At 41.3% G+C, this 17,361-nt stretch overlaps 1 protein-coding gene across 2 annotated transcripts in view; it reads right to left on the bottom strand.

The window, feature by feature from the left end:
* Window positions 1-17,361, bottom strand: part of LOC117328276 (protein shank-like) — a 126,309-nt gene that overhangs the window by 60,517 nt on the left and 48,431 nt on the right. Inside the window, exons 7-14 of one of the 2 annotated variants that reach the window (XM_033885789.1) lie at window positions 17,121-17,278; window positions 16,020-16,187; window positions 10,351-10,467; window positions 10,028-10,172; window positions 8,654-8,911; window positions 8,238-8,300; window positions 3,045-3,149; window positions 2,540-2,624 (exon numbers count right to left, since the gene is read on the bottom strand). In XM_033885789.1, the coding sequence (XP_033741680.1) occupies window positions 2,540-2,624; window positions 3,045-3,149; window positions 8,238-8,300; window positions 8,654-8,911; window positions 10,028-10,172; window positions 10,351-10,467; window positions 16,020-16,187; window positions 17,121-17,278 (1,099 nt within the window). The remainder of the gene's footprint in view (window positions 1-2,539; window positions 2,625-3,044; window positions 3,150-8,237; window positions 8,301-8,653; window positions 8,912-10,027; window positions 10,173-10,350; window positions 10,468-16,019; window positions 16,188-17,120; window positions 17,279-17,361) is intronic. The other variant, XM_033885790.1, reaches the window with a different exon arrangement.

The following is a 17,361-nucleotide window of genomic DNA, read 5'->3' as shown; positions in this document are numbered from 1 at the left end:
ACCGTTCCTTTGGTACACTGAATCAGTCACTTTGTACAGGAAGTACCGTTCCTTTGGTACACTGAATCAGTCACCTTGTACAGGAAGTACCCTTCCTTTGGTACACTGAATCAGTCACTTTGTACAGGAAGTACCCTTCCTTTGGTACATTGAATCAGTCACCGTTTACAGGAAGTACCCTTTCTTTGGTACACTGAATCAGTCACCTTGTACAGGAAGTACCCTTCCTTTGGTACACTGAATCAGTCACCTTGTACAGGAAGTACCGTTCCTTTGGTATACTGAATCAGTCACTTTGTACAGGAAGTACCCTTCCTTTGGTACACTGAATCAGTCACCGTGTACAGGAAGTACCCTTCCTTTGGTACACTGAATCAGTCACCTTGTACAGGAAGTACCGTTCCTGTGGTACACTGAATCAGTCACCTTGTACAGGAAGTACCGTTCCTTTACTTTAATGTATGCCTCACATCTATCCTACATCATTACACACATTTAATTGGGGAAATTCAAAATGGATATTGATCTGATAAGATACATCAAATACTTATGGGACTTGCAGCAAAATTTTAACCTTTTAAGAGTTTTTTTGTAAACATGTTTAATTCTGATGATAATACAGGTAGCTTGGTTAGAAAATGTCATGGTTGGAAAACCCAAGGCTCAGACCCTGAACAATTTAGTTTCCTCAGAAAAGACCAGTTAAAACCTACAGATATAAGTAAACATATTGAATTAGCTAATTAGGATTTTATAAATTGTATTTTTTTTTTTTTTTTTTTTTTCAAATTACCCATTTTAAGCTAAAGAAACTGATCTGACATCAATGACGATAAATGCTAGTTTCATTGCTTACTCCTCTAACTCCATAGTCCAAAGACAAAACCTCAATTGAACCTATACATTCCAAATGCTTTGATATAGTTCATAGTGATAGGGATGCCTTCTAGCTTCACGCTAGGGGGAATTTCCCCTTTAGCTCAGTCGGCAGAGCGGCGTACCAGTAAGTTGAGGGTTACTGGTTCGATCCCCGGTGGAGGCACACTACCCTCTTTCCTGTCATACAACAACTCACACAATGCCATCATGTGTTACTGCCAATTACAAGTTGTCTCGTGTTTTATAAGATGTGTATTGGGAGATTACAGACTTACTTATCCCCAGGCATACTCATCACTTTATAATCAGTATACATTTTCAATCAGGTGTATTAGTTCTCTGTATAAATACCAGTCATTTCCCCTACAGGTAAAACATTCAACCTGACCCAGATACATCTTGTCTAGGTATTACTGGCACAAGTCCAAATACTATCCATATCTACTTTTTACCAGATCACATTAACAGAACAAATATTTTAGTTTTAGTTTAAATTCCACCACCTCCAGATAACTGAAGGTTACATGACACCGAATGTCCACCATCTTAAATATTATACAATGAGTTGTTAATTGTTGTTGACAATTTATGTTTTATGATAATGACCTCACACTACATCTCACCACTACTGTATTTAGGACCTTGACCTCCCTTAAACTTTCTCTAGTTTGTCCTATGACAGATTTCACTAACAGTGTCCCTACTACAGAAACAATATTGGACTCTGTATCTCAAATCTAACAGTGTCCCACTACAGAAACAATATTGGACTCTGTATCTCAAATCTAACAGTGTCCTCACTACAGAAACAATATTGGACTCTGTATCTCAAATCTAACAGTGTCCCACTACAGAAACAATATTGGACTCTGTATCTCAAATCTAACAGTGTCCTCACTACAGAAACTAACAGTGTCCCTACTACAGAAACAATATTGGACTCTGTATCTCAAATTAAGTCAATGCTGAATCCAAAATATCTGAGAACAAACCATCAGAAAGAGAAATAAAACTCTGAAACCAACATCATACAGCTGATTGACTCCTGTGCAGTTAAACACTTTCTGATTGAGTATTTACAATCTGTGCAATCAACAATGATAATGAAGAATTGCAAATTTTACCGAACAAAATTAACTTTCAACCCATTTTTTACAAAAATTCTGTTTAAGTGATATTGATGTCACAGGCAGCTTTTTGAGAACAAATATCCTTTCACATAAAAAAAGTTATTCGTAATAAAAAAATGTATAGTACAATGAAAACGTCACATTAACAACCTGATCACTGGTTATCAATGTAAACTTGACATAACTGTTTAACAACACATTTCTCATGTGACCTGGTCACGGCTTTTATTGACCGAGTCCTCAAAGAGAAAAATACTAAGAATTTGAACAAAACACATTGCATGCAATGTCACATCAGTCTGTAGATAAATGTCACCACTGTCCTCTGGGAACTCACTCACTACACATTAGGATCAGGACTGTCAGAGTTATCTACCCTTCCATCACTTACACCAATGTCATATAGATAGATTTATCTCCCTTACATCACAATTTTATGTGTTTCTAGCAAAGTGTTTTCATTATCATGCCTGAAATAAAAGCCTACAAGTATGTAATCCTTCAGAGGTGCAGTAGACAACATGACTTACCCATAGGGGTGGACCAGTGTAGCTAGGGTGTTCCTATTCAGGGCATTGTCCCGGGAAGCCTTCATGATATCTCCCAGGGATCCAGCTGTCAAACAAAAACCAAAATCATTTCTTCACAGAAAATCTAAATTATCTATCCAAGGCTGCACTGAAAATCACACACTAAATTCATCTCATATAAGTATTTTCAAAAAATAAAAATAATAACAATGTCTGCTGATGTACTTGTTCAATGAAAGCTAATACATAATTAGTGTAAAAAGTTTGACCCAAGGAATAAGTGAATTTCAATTCTCCTAAATCATATATTTTTTAGATTTTAACTTGCTATTTAAATAACAATTTCTGTTCATGAAGTTATTATCAAATATGTATTATTACTGTATAAGTAAGATCTATACTTGTTACAGTAAAATAAAAATATGTATCAATTACCTTGGGTATTGTATCTTAATTATCTAATGATAAAACATTTTTTGTATTGACAGAAATGTCTATGATTTACCTCTGCGCCTCAGTCTGACTTCCTGTATGTTGTCATTAGGGAACCACCCCTCCTGACCGTTCATGTTACGTCCCTCCCAGTAACCCTGGTCACTCACTCCGGTCACTGGAACATTAATACGTAAGTCAGAAGTAGGTCACAAAACATGATTCAATATAACAGGTATCTCAATCAAGGATATCACTTCTTTAGGATTCCACACTTAAACAGGTCTTTATTCAATGTCTGTCAACACAGAGTCTGATTTATAATGTTACCAGGACAAAGTTACATCACCATAATATGTATCATTCCTACAGCTAACAGGTACTATTACCTAACACCAGGGCTATAATCTGAGTCTAGAATCTATCTCTAATTATTCTGTTTAGTTACACTTCATAAAAACATGTGGTGGTATTTTCTGATTAACCTGGTCAACAGGAATATCACTAGTATTTACCCAGATCATAGAACATAAAGTCATCAGTTAAAAAATTAAAGTTTGAATTTTAAAACAAGAACAAATTTGAAATATAAAAGGTCAAACTGGTAGATGGTTTATTTACTGGTGTTATCTACAATGACATATACCTTATCAACATTATTAATAACCACAACTAAACAATCTGTTCCATTTATAGGTATAATCTGTTGCTGGGTTATTTTTGTGTTACCGTAGGACCTGGTGTTTAATCTGTTGCTGGGTTATTTTTGTGTTACCGTAGGACCTGTGTTTAATCTGTTGCTGGGTTATTTGTGTGTTACCGTAGGACCTGGTGTTTAATCTGTTGCTGGGTTATTTGTGTGTTACCGTAGGACCTGGTGTTTAATCTGTTGCTGGGTTATTTGTGTGTTACCGTAGGACCTGGTGTTTAATCTGTTGCTGGGTTATTTGTGTGTTACCGTAGGACCTGGTGTTTAATCTGTTGCTGGGTTATTTTTGTGTTACCGTAGGACCTGGTGTTTAGACTGGATGCCATTAGTAATATATACAATAGTAAAATAAAGCTGTTAGTCAGTATACAGGTAAGCTCTGATTGTCTTTATTGTTTATAGATCCATAGAGAAATAATAGAAGATACAGTTTTAAATCAAAATTAAAATTAAAAAATGAACTTGCTAAAATTATTGAATACAAAAGCAGTTTTTGACTGAATGATGATTATTTTTTGTTTCAAAATATTTTTAAACAAATAAAGAACATAATGGAATCTGTTGTCCTTTAAACAAACAATCTAGTATATATTAGTTTGTAAACCATTGATTTGTATTCCCTTTTAGCCTTTCTGAGTGACTGATATTGTGGTAACAAAAATGTTAGTGTAACACTGTCACAGCTATATAAGCATAGCAGACCTACAGTCAGTCACTAGCTATATAGACTATTGGTACATAGCAGACCTACAGTCAGTCACTAGTTATACAGACTATTGGTACAGAGGCCTAACACTAGACTATCAGTACATAGAGGCCTACCACTAGACTATCAGTACATAGAGGCCTACCACTAGACTATCAGTACATAGAGGCCTACCACTAGACTATCGGTACACAGAGGCCTACCACTATACTATCGATATAAAGTGGCCTACCACTAGACTATCAGTACATAGAGGCCTACCACTACACTATCAGTACATAGAGGCCTACCACTACACTATCAGTACATAGAGGCCTACCACTAGACTATAGAGGCCTACCACTAGACTATCAGTACATAGAGGCCTACCACTAGACTATAGAGGCCTACCACTAGACTATCGGTACACAGAGGCCTAACACTAGACTATCAGTACATAGAGGCCTAACACTAGACTATCAGTACACAGAGGCCTACCACTAGACTATAGAGGCCTAACACTAGACTATCAGTACATAGAGGCCTAACACTAGACTATCAGTACACAGAGGCCTACCACTAGACTATAGAGGCCTAACACTAGACTATCAGTACATAGAGGCCTAACACTAGACTATCAGTACATAGAGGCCTACCACTAGACTATCAGTACACAGAGGCCTACCACTAGACTATAGAGGCCTACCACTAGACTATAGAGGCCTACCACTAGACTATCAGTACATAGAGGCCTACCACTAGACTATCAGTACATAGAGGCCTACCACTAGACTATCAGTACACAGAGGCCTACCACTAGACTATCAGTACATAGAGGCCTACCACTAGACTATCGGTACACAGCGGCCTACCACTAGACTATCGGTACACAGCGGACTAACACCAGATTATCAGTACATAGAGGCCTACCACTAGACTATCGGTACACAGCGGCCTACCACTAGACTATCAGTATATAGCAGCCTACCACTAGACTATCGGTACACAGAGGCCTACCACTAGACTATCGATACATAGAGGCCTACCACTAGACTATCGGTACACAGCAGCCTACCACTAGACTATCGGTTCACAGCAGACTAACACCAGATTATTGGTACATAGTGGCCTAACACTAGACAAGCAGTTAATAAGTGGGGTATGTTAGTATTGTTATATTTAGTCATAGCTTCGTTAACACTACATGATGGTATCTCTGATGTTATACTCCTCTATTAACTGAAGCACACTTATGACATGTAAAGTTCTAATGAAAAAACTTTTGATTTTAGCTCAGTAAAATGTAAGCACCAACTAATTTTCTACATTTATAACTCATAGTTCTCAGTTTCTTGTATATTTTTTAACAGTTCAATCTTCAAAATTTCTTCAAAATAAGTAAGATTACATATTGACACAGCCAGATAAGTCTACTCGGATATCAGTCATATGTCAGTTTATGGCCTCTAGGTGTAGGCGTGTTATTCTCTGTAATATACAGTATTGTGCCAAAAGTCTTCGAAATTTTCATGACATCGGAAAGAAATAACGTACAACATCCGAGGGTCTTCCTACTTTGAGAGCCTTTACACGATAAGTATGTGAGAGTTATCCCCCTTATTACACACACATAACCACTGACGCTATTACGTCATACCCTTCAAGTCATGTGAGCACTTTTCGACTGGTTGTATACATTTTTGCACTGTTTACAAACAAGTGTTTGACAGGTAAATTATGCACATGGAGTTGCCTGCAGCCAAAAAGGAGGTTGTACAACTTTTTTTTTTCAAGGTCATCGACCTGTTGATATCGCTAAGTTATTTAAGAGATCACCTGCTATCATCAACAGTTTTTTGGAGCGATTTATATAAATTAAGATACTAAATATATCTCACAGAACAGGTATTGAAGCAGTGGTGTTGTTATAGACACATAGAGATAATCATACATATATATGTATATATACCATTAAGTGATAATGTGTGTCAATGAACCAAAATAATGTGATAAAATATTGAAAACAGTGAAGTTATCCAATGATAAAAGGAAGTGAACACAGTATCAGTTCTGACCAAAGTGGTAATAGAATGGAGTCATCTCCCCTGAACAAAGGAAATCATTGATGTACGATGTAAAAGTCAACCATAGTGAATTCAAAACAAACAGGAAAACATGGAACAAATTTTGCACAGAGTAATGAACAAGAAACAAAATACCTTCCCAAAAACATCTGATGTACATGTGACTCTTTAAAATATAAAACTTCAAACATCAAAAACTTGTGTATCCTGATATACTATAAATGACACCAGTGTAACTGGTATGGAAGTTTTCAGAGGGACACAACCGTAAAATTAGCCTGACTGACAGGGTGAAAGCTTGTTACACTGGTTATACAGGTAGATACCAGTCAAAACAGACAGGAGGCTATATATGGAAGCTGATTAACAGGAGTTTTAGGCTTCGGTTAATTCCTACAAACCTACATGCCAGGAACAAAGTATGCACCAGTTATAACCATGCTTGTGTTGTCAATGATAACAAAAAAAAATCAAACTGAAGAAAAACAGACACATGCTGAAAAAGAAACACAATGCAAAATATAAAATGTAGACCTTCGATGATTTCTCCCTTGATAAGTGTCATCTCTACCGGGTTGGCTGCCTCGTACGACTTAACACACACATAGAGACTGTCTGGGTTGGTGAGGTTGAGAGTTGAGGTCTGAGGCTCCTGATACATGGGTAGGGCTGACAGACTGACCACATTCCTCCCTCTGGTTTTGTTTGGGACTGTCATTATGCTATGTGGTACACTCAATGACCTAACAGATTGGTGTGAGGCACCAGGTGGAATATGACTTTCCTCATGAATACAATGTTCAGTGTCACCATTGATCCGAATGGTTGTGCCACTTGATAATGTGGCATTGCTGCCACTAGATATAGTGGCACCAACACTGCCACCAGAAGATGAGGGACTGGGGTTGTTGTACATCGTGGCACTATGGTTACTGAGAAGAGAGAGTCTGCTAGGGCGCCTGCTGGCAGGAATATCCTCCATACTTCTGTCTATGCCAAAGTCACCATGGTGTATGCTGTGGTCAAACATCATCTCCGCCTGTAGTGATGGGCGTCTGACAACACTCTGTCCGCGTGGCGAAGTGTAGTGGTTGTACATACTATGGCGGTGTCCCCGGCTCTCTAGTGGTACATTAAGGTGGTGGCACTTGTGGCAAATGACTGAAAGATCACTGTGGCTGTGGAAGTCGACTGATGAGGGATTTGAACATTGTGGGACTAGTCACATGCTGCACCATACTGTGACTGCGCTGAGGCACTTTGGAGCTGGGAGAGAATCTGGTGTGTTGGGGGTGGGGGCACTGTACGACTGACCCGTATGACAGGGAGGAGGGGTGAATGTCACTCAGACCATACTCTGGCGTACCTGTGTCGAGGAATCAATACATGTCTCACCCTCACTAGTATATATTATAATCCTGTGACAAGAGGATGTATTTGTTGAAGAAAGTATAAACTTTATTATTAACATTTTTTAAACGAAGAATGTATTATGTATAACTAGCAGCAAATATGATTTCAAGCAAAGAATGCAAAGTGCTACTTTTGTGGATTTTTTTTTTTTTTTTTACTGTAAAGAGTTTAAACAGCATTTGCAATTTTGAGAGTGCTGTGTATTGAGTAATTAAATATATTTAATTACCATTAAATCACAAAAATAACAGTTCACACTAAATGGTTATTGTATCATAAAGCAGCTAGTTTAAAGAATCTGTTCTCCTTGAAAGCGCAGACATATTATCTACTTTACACTAAAGCCGACTAATAGCAAATGCCTGTGACCTTTACCTTCGACCTCTTGACCTGATGCCACGGACACAACATCCTTGGAAACTGCTGCTTTATGTTTCCCTGTATTACATACCAATACAAACACTTACAAATTATAATATGTAGCTCATACCTGATGTCAGCATACCGGCGGCACTACCACCTGACCTTATGGAGCACACAAACTAGTGAGCTATATTGGTGCCGTACTATCCTAAGACACCTATAATTCCAATACCTGCCATCACCAAACTATGAAGACTTATCACCAGTTGTAGAAGTATACATTTCTATCTATCTGATGTGGAGACATGCATCATAACCAAGTTTCCTTGTTTCTATCTAACAATAATTTCATTACATTGATTCACAAAGTTTACTATTTATCTTGACATTTTGTTGACTACTCGAGGAACACACTGTGGGCTACTTACCCATCCCAGAGCTGGCACTGGATACAGACATCGAACGCGGTGAGTCTGTCTCGTAGCCACCAGAGGGCGTGTCTGGGTGATTGTTGTTCAGGTACGCCAAGTTATGCATAGAGGCGAAAGTTGTCATATACTTATCATCCATCATAGAGATGGCATTGATCCGTGGGTCACTACGACTACGAGACATTCCATATATAGACTGTAATGCTGGGTTGTCACGGCGACGGTTACTATATCGTGGCATCTCACGTATTGGTACTGAAAATAGAAAATCGTCTTGTAGCTATTTTCAGAAGGATATCGCATAAACTTAAACCTGTGTATATAAACACAACCTGACATCTTTATACACTCTTATCAATACAGAACCCTATAAAGATCTGACATGTGACAATCTAATACTTCATTTTCTGTTTCTACTGCCATGATATTGAGAGACTGACTTCAGTCAATCACAGATAACTTTGGATCAAAAATGGGTAGTAACTGATGACAGTAAAACAGTAGACTACAGTTCAATTATACAGGAGAAGTGGTCAGAAGGAAGTGGTCAGTGGTCAGAAGGAAGTGCGGTCATTCAGCTATGTACACCCCTTATTTAAGTGCCATGTAGCCAGACTCCCGACTGCTGTCTTGTCCCTCACATAACCATATTTGTGGTATGAGAAATATCTAGTGCCTGCTCAGATTTCACTGTTAAAATGTTATTGAAAATGGGAATGTCATGTAAACAAGCGATCATTAGTTTCCTACCAACTCGATTAGGGATTATGTAACCCCGGAAAACAAAAGCTTCCTACTGACTCAGTTACGGAGTCCTACCAACTCCATTAGGGATTATGTAACCCCGGTAAACAAAAGCTTCCTACTGACTTGCTTATGGAGTCCTACCAACTCGATTATGGATTATATAACCCCGGTAAACAAGAGCTTCCTACTGAATTGCTTATGGAGTCCTACCAACTTGATTATGGATTATATAACCCCGGTAAACAAGAGCTTCCTACTGAATTGCTTATGGAGTCCTACCAACTCGATTATGGATTATATAACCCCGGTAAACAAGAGCTTCCTACTGAATTGCTTATGGAGTCCTACCAACTCGATTATGGATTATGTAACCCCGGTAAACAAAAGCTTCCTACTGACTCAGTTACGGAGTCCTACCAACTTGATTAGGGAGTTTGTAATCCCAGACAAGAAAAGCTTCCTATTGACTTGGTTGGGGAGAATTTCCCTTCAGTAGAATATTAGTCTAGTAAGCCAGGAGTCCCTTGTTCAAACTTTAAGCAGAGGCATTTACACAGATGTAAGTTATATTGACCTCTGATGATATATCATTTAATTGTATCCCTAGTTACCATGGTTACTGACCTACGTCCTCTTTTCGATGCTGCTCCAGCATCAGGATGAGGTCATGACTCTGAGCAATGATGGCCGCCTGGTACGGTGTTTGGTGATTCAAGTTGACAATGTCCTTGCTAGCACCTCGAAATAACAGCACACGTGCACATGACTCCTGGGGATATAAAAAAATACCGGCTACAACACCATCTAAACACTGTCTACAGATTCAGAAGAATTGGAATGGAGTTTATGCTAATTGTAATACATCATGTGACCTAAATGTAGACTGTTTCAGACACCATTCCTATTTCATATCTTTTAGGGAAATCACCGACCTACAGACAACTTACCTGGTTGTTTATTGCACACACATGGAGTGCTGTGTTACCGCTGGCGTTCTGGATGTCCATATCGGCTCCGTACGACAGTAGGTACTCCAAGTGTTGGACTAGCCCATTGTGACATGCCTGTAATGTATAAGAGGACCTACATAAACACATGTATAGGTTTATTATACTTCGTATGTACCTGATATCATCTTAACCAGTAGAAATGTTTTACACACAAATCCATGTCTAGTAGTGACACTGAAACATGCTCTTATAACACACTGGGTAATGATGACACAGTATACAACACCCACCTGACGTATCTCCATCAAGCCCTGCTCTAGTAATGATGACACAGTATACAACACCCACCTGACGTATGACACAGTATACAACACCCACCTGACGTATGACACAATATACAACACCCACCTGACGTATGACACAGTATACAACACCCACCTGACGTATGACACAATATACAACACCCACCTGATGGATCTCCATCCAGTCCTGCTCTAGTAATGATGACACAGTATACAACACCCACCTGACGTATGACACAGTATACAACACCCACCTGACGTATCTCCATCCAGTCCTGCTCTAGTAATGATGACACAATATACAACACCCACCTGATGGATCTCCATCCAGTCCTGCTCTAGTAATGATGACACAGTATACAACACCCACCTGACGTATGACACAATATACAACACCCACCTGACGTATGACACAATATACAACACCCACCTGACGTATGACACAATATACAACACCCACCTGACGTATGACACAATATACAACACCCACCTGATGGATCTCCATCCAGTCCTGCTCTAGTAATGATGACACAATATACAACACCCACCTGACGTATGACACAATATACAACACCCACCTGACGTATCTCCATCCAGTCCTGCTCTAGTAATGATGACACAATATACAACACCCACCTGATGGATCTCCATCCAGTCCTGCTCTAGTAATGATGACACAATATACAACACCCACCTGATGGATCTCCATCCAGCCCCGCTCTAGTAATGATGACACAATATACAACACCCACCTGATGGATCTCCATCCAGCCCTGCTCTAGTAATGATGACACAGTATACAACACCCACTTGACATATCTCCATCCAGTCCTGCTCTAGTAATGATGACACAATATACAACACCCACCTGACGTATCTCCATCCAGCCCTGCTCTAGTTATAGATGACACAATATACAACACCCACCTGACGTATCTCCATCCAGTCCTGCTCTAGTAATGATGACACAATATACAACACCCACCTGATGGATCTCCATCCAGCCCTGCTCTAGTAATGATGACACAATATACAACACCCACCTGACGTATGACACAATATACAACACCCACCTGACGTATGACACAATATACAACACCCACCTGACGTATCTCCATCCAGTCCTGCTCTAGTAATGATGACACAGTATACAACACCCACCTGACGTAAGACACAATATACAACACCCACCTGACGTATGACACAATATACAACACCCATCTGACGTATCTCCATCCAGCCCTGCTCTAGTAATGATGACACAATATACAACACCCACCTGATGGATCTCCATCCAGCCCTGCTCTAGTTATAGATGACACAATATACAACACCCACCTGACGTATGACACAATATACAACACCCACCTGATGGATCTCCATCCAGCACTGCTCTAGTAATGATGACACAATATACAACACCCACCTGATGGATCTCCATCCAGCCCTGCTCTAGTAATGATGACACAATATACAACACCCACCTGACGTATGACACAATATACAACACCCACCTGATGGATCTCCATCCAGCCCTGCTCTAGTAATGATGACACAATATACAACACCTACCTGATGTATGACACAATATACAACACCCACCTGATGGATCTCCATCCAGCCCCGCTCTAGTAATGATGACACAATATACAACACCCACCTGATGGATCTCCATCCAGTCCTGCTCTAGTAATGATGACACAATATACAACACCCACCTGATGGATCTCCATCCAGCCCTGCTCTAGTAATGATGACACAATATACAACACCCACCTGATGGATCTCCATCCAGTCCTGCTCTAGTAATGATGACACAGTATACAACACCCACCTGACGTATGACACAATATACAACACCCACCTGATGGATCTCCATCCAGTCCTGCTCTAGTAATGATGACACAATATACAACACCCACCTGATGGATCTCCATCCAGTCCTGCTCTAGTAATGATGACACAATATACAACACCCACCTGATGGATCTCCATCCAGCCCTGCTCTAGTAATGATGACACAGTATACAACACCCACCTGATGGATCTCCATCCAGCCCTGCTCTAGTAATGATGACACAATATACAACACCCACCTGATGGATCTCCATCCAGCCCTGCTCTAGTAATGATGACACAATATACAACACCCACCTGATGGATCTCCATCCAGTCCTGCTCTAGTAATGATGACACAGTATACAACACCCACCTGACGTATCTCCATCCAGTCCTGCTCTAGTAATGATGACACAATATACAACACCCACCTGACGTATCTCCATCCAGCCCCGCTCTAGTAATGATGACACAATATACAACACCCACCTGATGGATCTCCATCCAGTCCTGCTCTAGTAATGATGACACAATATACAACACCCACCTGACGTATGACACAATATACAACACCCACCTGACGTATGACACAATATACAACACCCACCTGATGGATCTCCATCCAGCCCAGCTCTAGTAATGATGACACAATATACAACACCCACCTGATGGATCTCCATCCAGTCCTGCTCTAGTAATGATGACACAGTATACAACACCCACCTGACGTATCTCCATCCAGCCCTGCTCTAGTAATGATGACACAATATACAACACCCACCTGATGGATCTCCATCCAGTCCTGCTCTAGTTATAGATGACACAATATACAACACCCACCTGACGTATCTCTATCCAGTCCTGCTCTAGTAATGATGACACAGTATACAACACCCACCTGACGTATCTCCATCCAGTCCTGCTCTAGTAATGATGACACAGTATACAACACCCACCTGACGTATCTCCATCCAGCCCTGCTCTAGTAATGATGACACAATATACAACACCCACCTGACGTATGACACAATATACAACACCCACCTGACGTATGACACAATATACAACACCCACCTGACGTATCTCCATCCAGTCCTGCTCTAGTAATGATGACACAATATACAACACCCACCTGATGGATCTCCATCCAGTCCTGCTCTAGTAATGATGACACAGTATACAACACCCACCTGACGTATCTCCATCCAGTCCTGCTCTAGTAATGATGACACAGTATACAACACCCACCTGACGTATCTCCATCCAGCCCCGCTCTAGTAATGATGACACAATATACAACACCCACCTGATGGATCTCCATCCAGTCCTGCTCTAGTAATGATGACACAATATACAACACCCACCTGATGGATCTCCATCCAGTCCTGCTCTAGTAATGATGACACAATATACAACACCCACCTGATGGATCTCCATCCAGCCCTGCTCTAGTTATAGATGACACAATATACAACACCCACCTGACGTATGACACAGTATACAACACCCACCTGACGTATCTCTATCCAGTCCTGCTCTAGTAATGATGACACAATATACAACACCCACCTGATGGATCTCCATCCAGTCCTGCTCTAGTTATAGATGACACAATATACAACACCCACCTGACGTATCTCTATCCAGTCCTGCTCTAGTTATAGATGACACAATATACAACACCCACCTGACGTATGACACAGTATACAACACCCACCTGATGGATCTCCATCCAGCCCAGCTCTAGTAATGATGACACAATACACAACACCCACCTGATGGATCTCCATCCAGTCCTGCTCTAGTAATGATGACACAGTATACAACACCCACCTGACGTATCTCCATCCAGTCCTGCTCTAGTAATGATGACACAGTATACAACACCCACCTGACGTATCTCCATCCAGTCCTGCTCTAGTAATGATGACACAATATACAACGACCACCTGATGGATCTCCATCCAGCCCTGCTCTAGTAATGATGACACAATATACAACACCCACCTGACGTATCTCCATCCAGCCCTGCTCTAGTTATAGATGACACAATATACAACACCCACCTGACGTATGACACAATATACAACACCCACCTGATGGATCTCCATCCAGCCCTGCTCTAGTTATAGATGACACAATATACAACACCCACCTGACGTATGACACAGTATACAACACCCACCTGACGTATCTCCATCCAGTCCTGCTCTAGTAATGATGACACAATATACAACACCCACCTGATGGATCTCCTTCCAGCCCTGCTCTAGTTATAGATGACACAATATACAACACCCACCTGACGTATGACACAGTATACAACACCCACCTGATGGATCTCCATCCAGTCCTGCTCTAGTAATGATAGACACAATATACAACACCCACTTGACGTATCTCCATCCAGCCCAGCTCTAGTAATGATGACACAATATACAACACCCACCTGATGGATCTCCATCCAGTCCTGCTCTAGTAATGATGACACAGTATACAACACCCACCTGACGTATCTCCATCCAGTCCTGCTCTAGTAATGATGACACAGTATACAACACCCACCTGACGTATCTCCATCCAGTCCTGCTCTAGTAATGATGACACAATATACAACACCCACCTGACGTATCTCCATCCAGCCCTGCTCTAGTAATGATGACACAGTATACAACACCCACCTGACGTATGACACAGTATACAACACCCACCTGATGGATCTCCATCCAGCCCTGCTCTAGTAATGATGACACAATATACAACACCCACCTGACGTATCTCCATCCAGCCCTGCTCTAGTAATGATGACACAGTATACAACACCCACCTGACGTATGACACAATATACAACACCCACCTGACGTATCTCCATCCAGTCCTGCTCTAGTAATGATGACACAATATACAACACCCACCTGACGTATGACACAATATACAACACCCACCTGATGTATCTCCATCCAGCCCTGCTCTAGTAATGATGACACAATATACAACACCCACCTGACGTATCTCCATCCAGCCCTGCTCTAGTAATGATGACAATATACAACACCCACCTGACGTATGACACAATATACAACACCCACCTGACGTATGACACAATATACAACACCCACCTGACGTATCTCCATCCAGCCCTGCTCTAGTAATGATGACAATATACAACACCCACCTGACGTATCTCCATCCAGTCCTGCTCTAGTAATGATGACACAATATACAACACCCACCTGACGTATGACACAATATACAACACCCACCTGATGGATCTCCATCCAGCCCTACTCTAGTAATGATGACACAGTATACAACACCCACCTGATGGATCTCCATCCAGTCCTGCTCTAGTAATGATGACACAGTATACAACACCCACCTGACGTATCTCCATCCAGTCCTGCTCTAGTAATGATGACACAATATACAACACCCACCTGATGGATCTCCATCCAGCCCTGCTCTAGTAATGATGACACAGTATACAACACCCACCTGACGTATGACACAATATACAACACCCACCTGATGGATCTCCATCCAGCCCTGCTCGTCTGTAGCCCCAATAATGGCCTTCTCCATCAGCAACATCTCCATACATATAGGGTTACAGGAATGAGCTGCACAGTAGTACAGGGGGGTCAGCCCTCGTGCATCCTTCAGGTTAGGGGACGCCCCTAGGTCTAGCAGGGTCTGAAAATAACACACCATAATGTAATACACGGGGGTCAGACCCCACACATCCTTCAGATTAGGGGACGCCCCTAGGTCTAGCAGGGTCTGAAAATAACACGATAACTTAATACACAGGGGTCAGACCCCACACATCCTTCAGGTTAGGGGGCACCTTCACAAAGCTTATAACACACTGTAATGTAGTTCAGGGGGATCTTAGGGGGGCGCCAGCTTCCACGCATCCATCAGGTTAGGGGACACCCTAGGTCTATTAGGGTCTGAAAATAACACACCGTAATGTAGTACTGGAGGGTCAGCACCATACATCCTATAGGTTAGGAACGCCCCCACAATGTAACAGGGAACTAAAAATATCACACCGTAATGTAGTACTGGAGGGTCAGCACCATACATCCTATAGGTTAGGAACGCCCCCTCAATGTAACAGGAAACTGAAAATATTGCACCATAATGAACCACTGGAGGTTTTAACAACTAGGGTCTGAATACATCAAAATGTATAGCAGGGAGCTAAATCTAAGTCCTGAAGAACCAAGATTCAATAAAATTAAGCATGATGAAAGAAGGTTGATTTAACCAAAATAATCTTTTCTGAAAATATATCTAGTTACTTACGTGAAGAAACTTGTGAAAACTCATGGTAAATATCCAACGTGAAAGTTACCAGCATGTCAGAAGGCTGTGAATCACACAGCCTCACTTTGGACAGAAGCTGTAGGTATAATGGCTGGTCGCCAATCATCTGTCAGGACAACCCTAGTGTCATCGTCACACATAATAGGTGACAGAGTATTAACAGGGAAATAATATACTGGTACATCTATTATCTGTCTTACCGCGCTACTGTCGGGAGGGGGGGGGGGGGGGGGACTTCATCCACCCAGGATATATAGATCACATCACCCCCTAACAGTGTACCCCTATACCTACCTTTACAGCCTCCATATTGCCGGCTAGGACAGCCCGGTGTAGTGGGGTGAGGCCTTTCTTGGTGCGGTAGTCGAGGTGAGCCCCGCCACCAACTAGGCTGATGATCAGCTCCCTGCATTTCTGCTTTGTCAACATCATGGCCTGGCTCAAGGGTGTCTCTGTCAACAAGTAAAAGCAGCTTAATTAGCTAATATACCTGTACTTCTAATGCTTGCTCTCTTCTCATCATCTACCCAGACCT

This window comes from Pecten maximus, chromosome 5, assembly GCF_902652985.1.
Source record: "Pecten maximus chromosome 5, xPecMax1.1, whole genome shotgun sequence".
In the NCBI taxonomy this organism is placed as follows: domain Eukaryota; kingdom Metazoa; phylum Mollusca; class Bivalvia; order Pectinida; family Pectinidae; genus Pecten; species Pecten maximus.
This window is presented reverse-complemented; position numbering and strand designations above follow the sequence as displayed.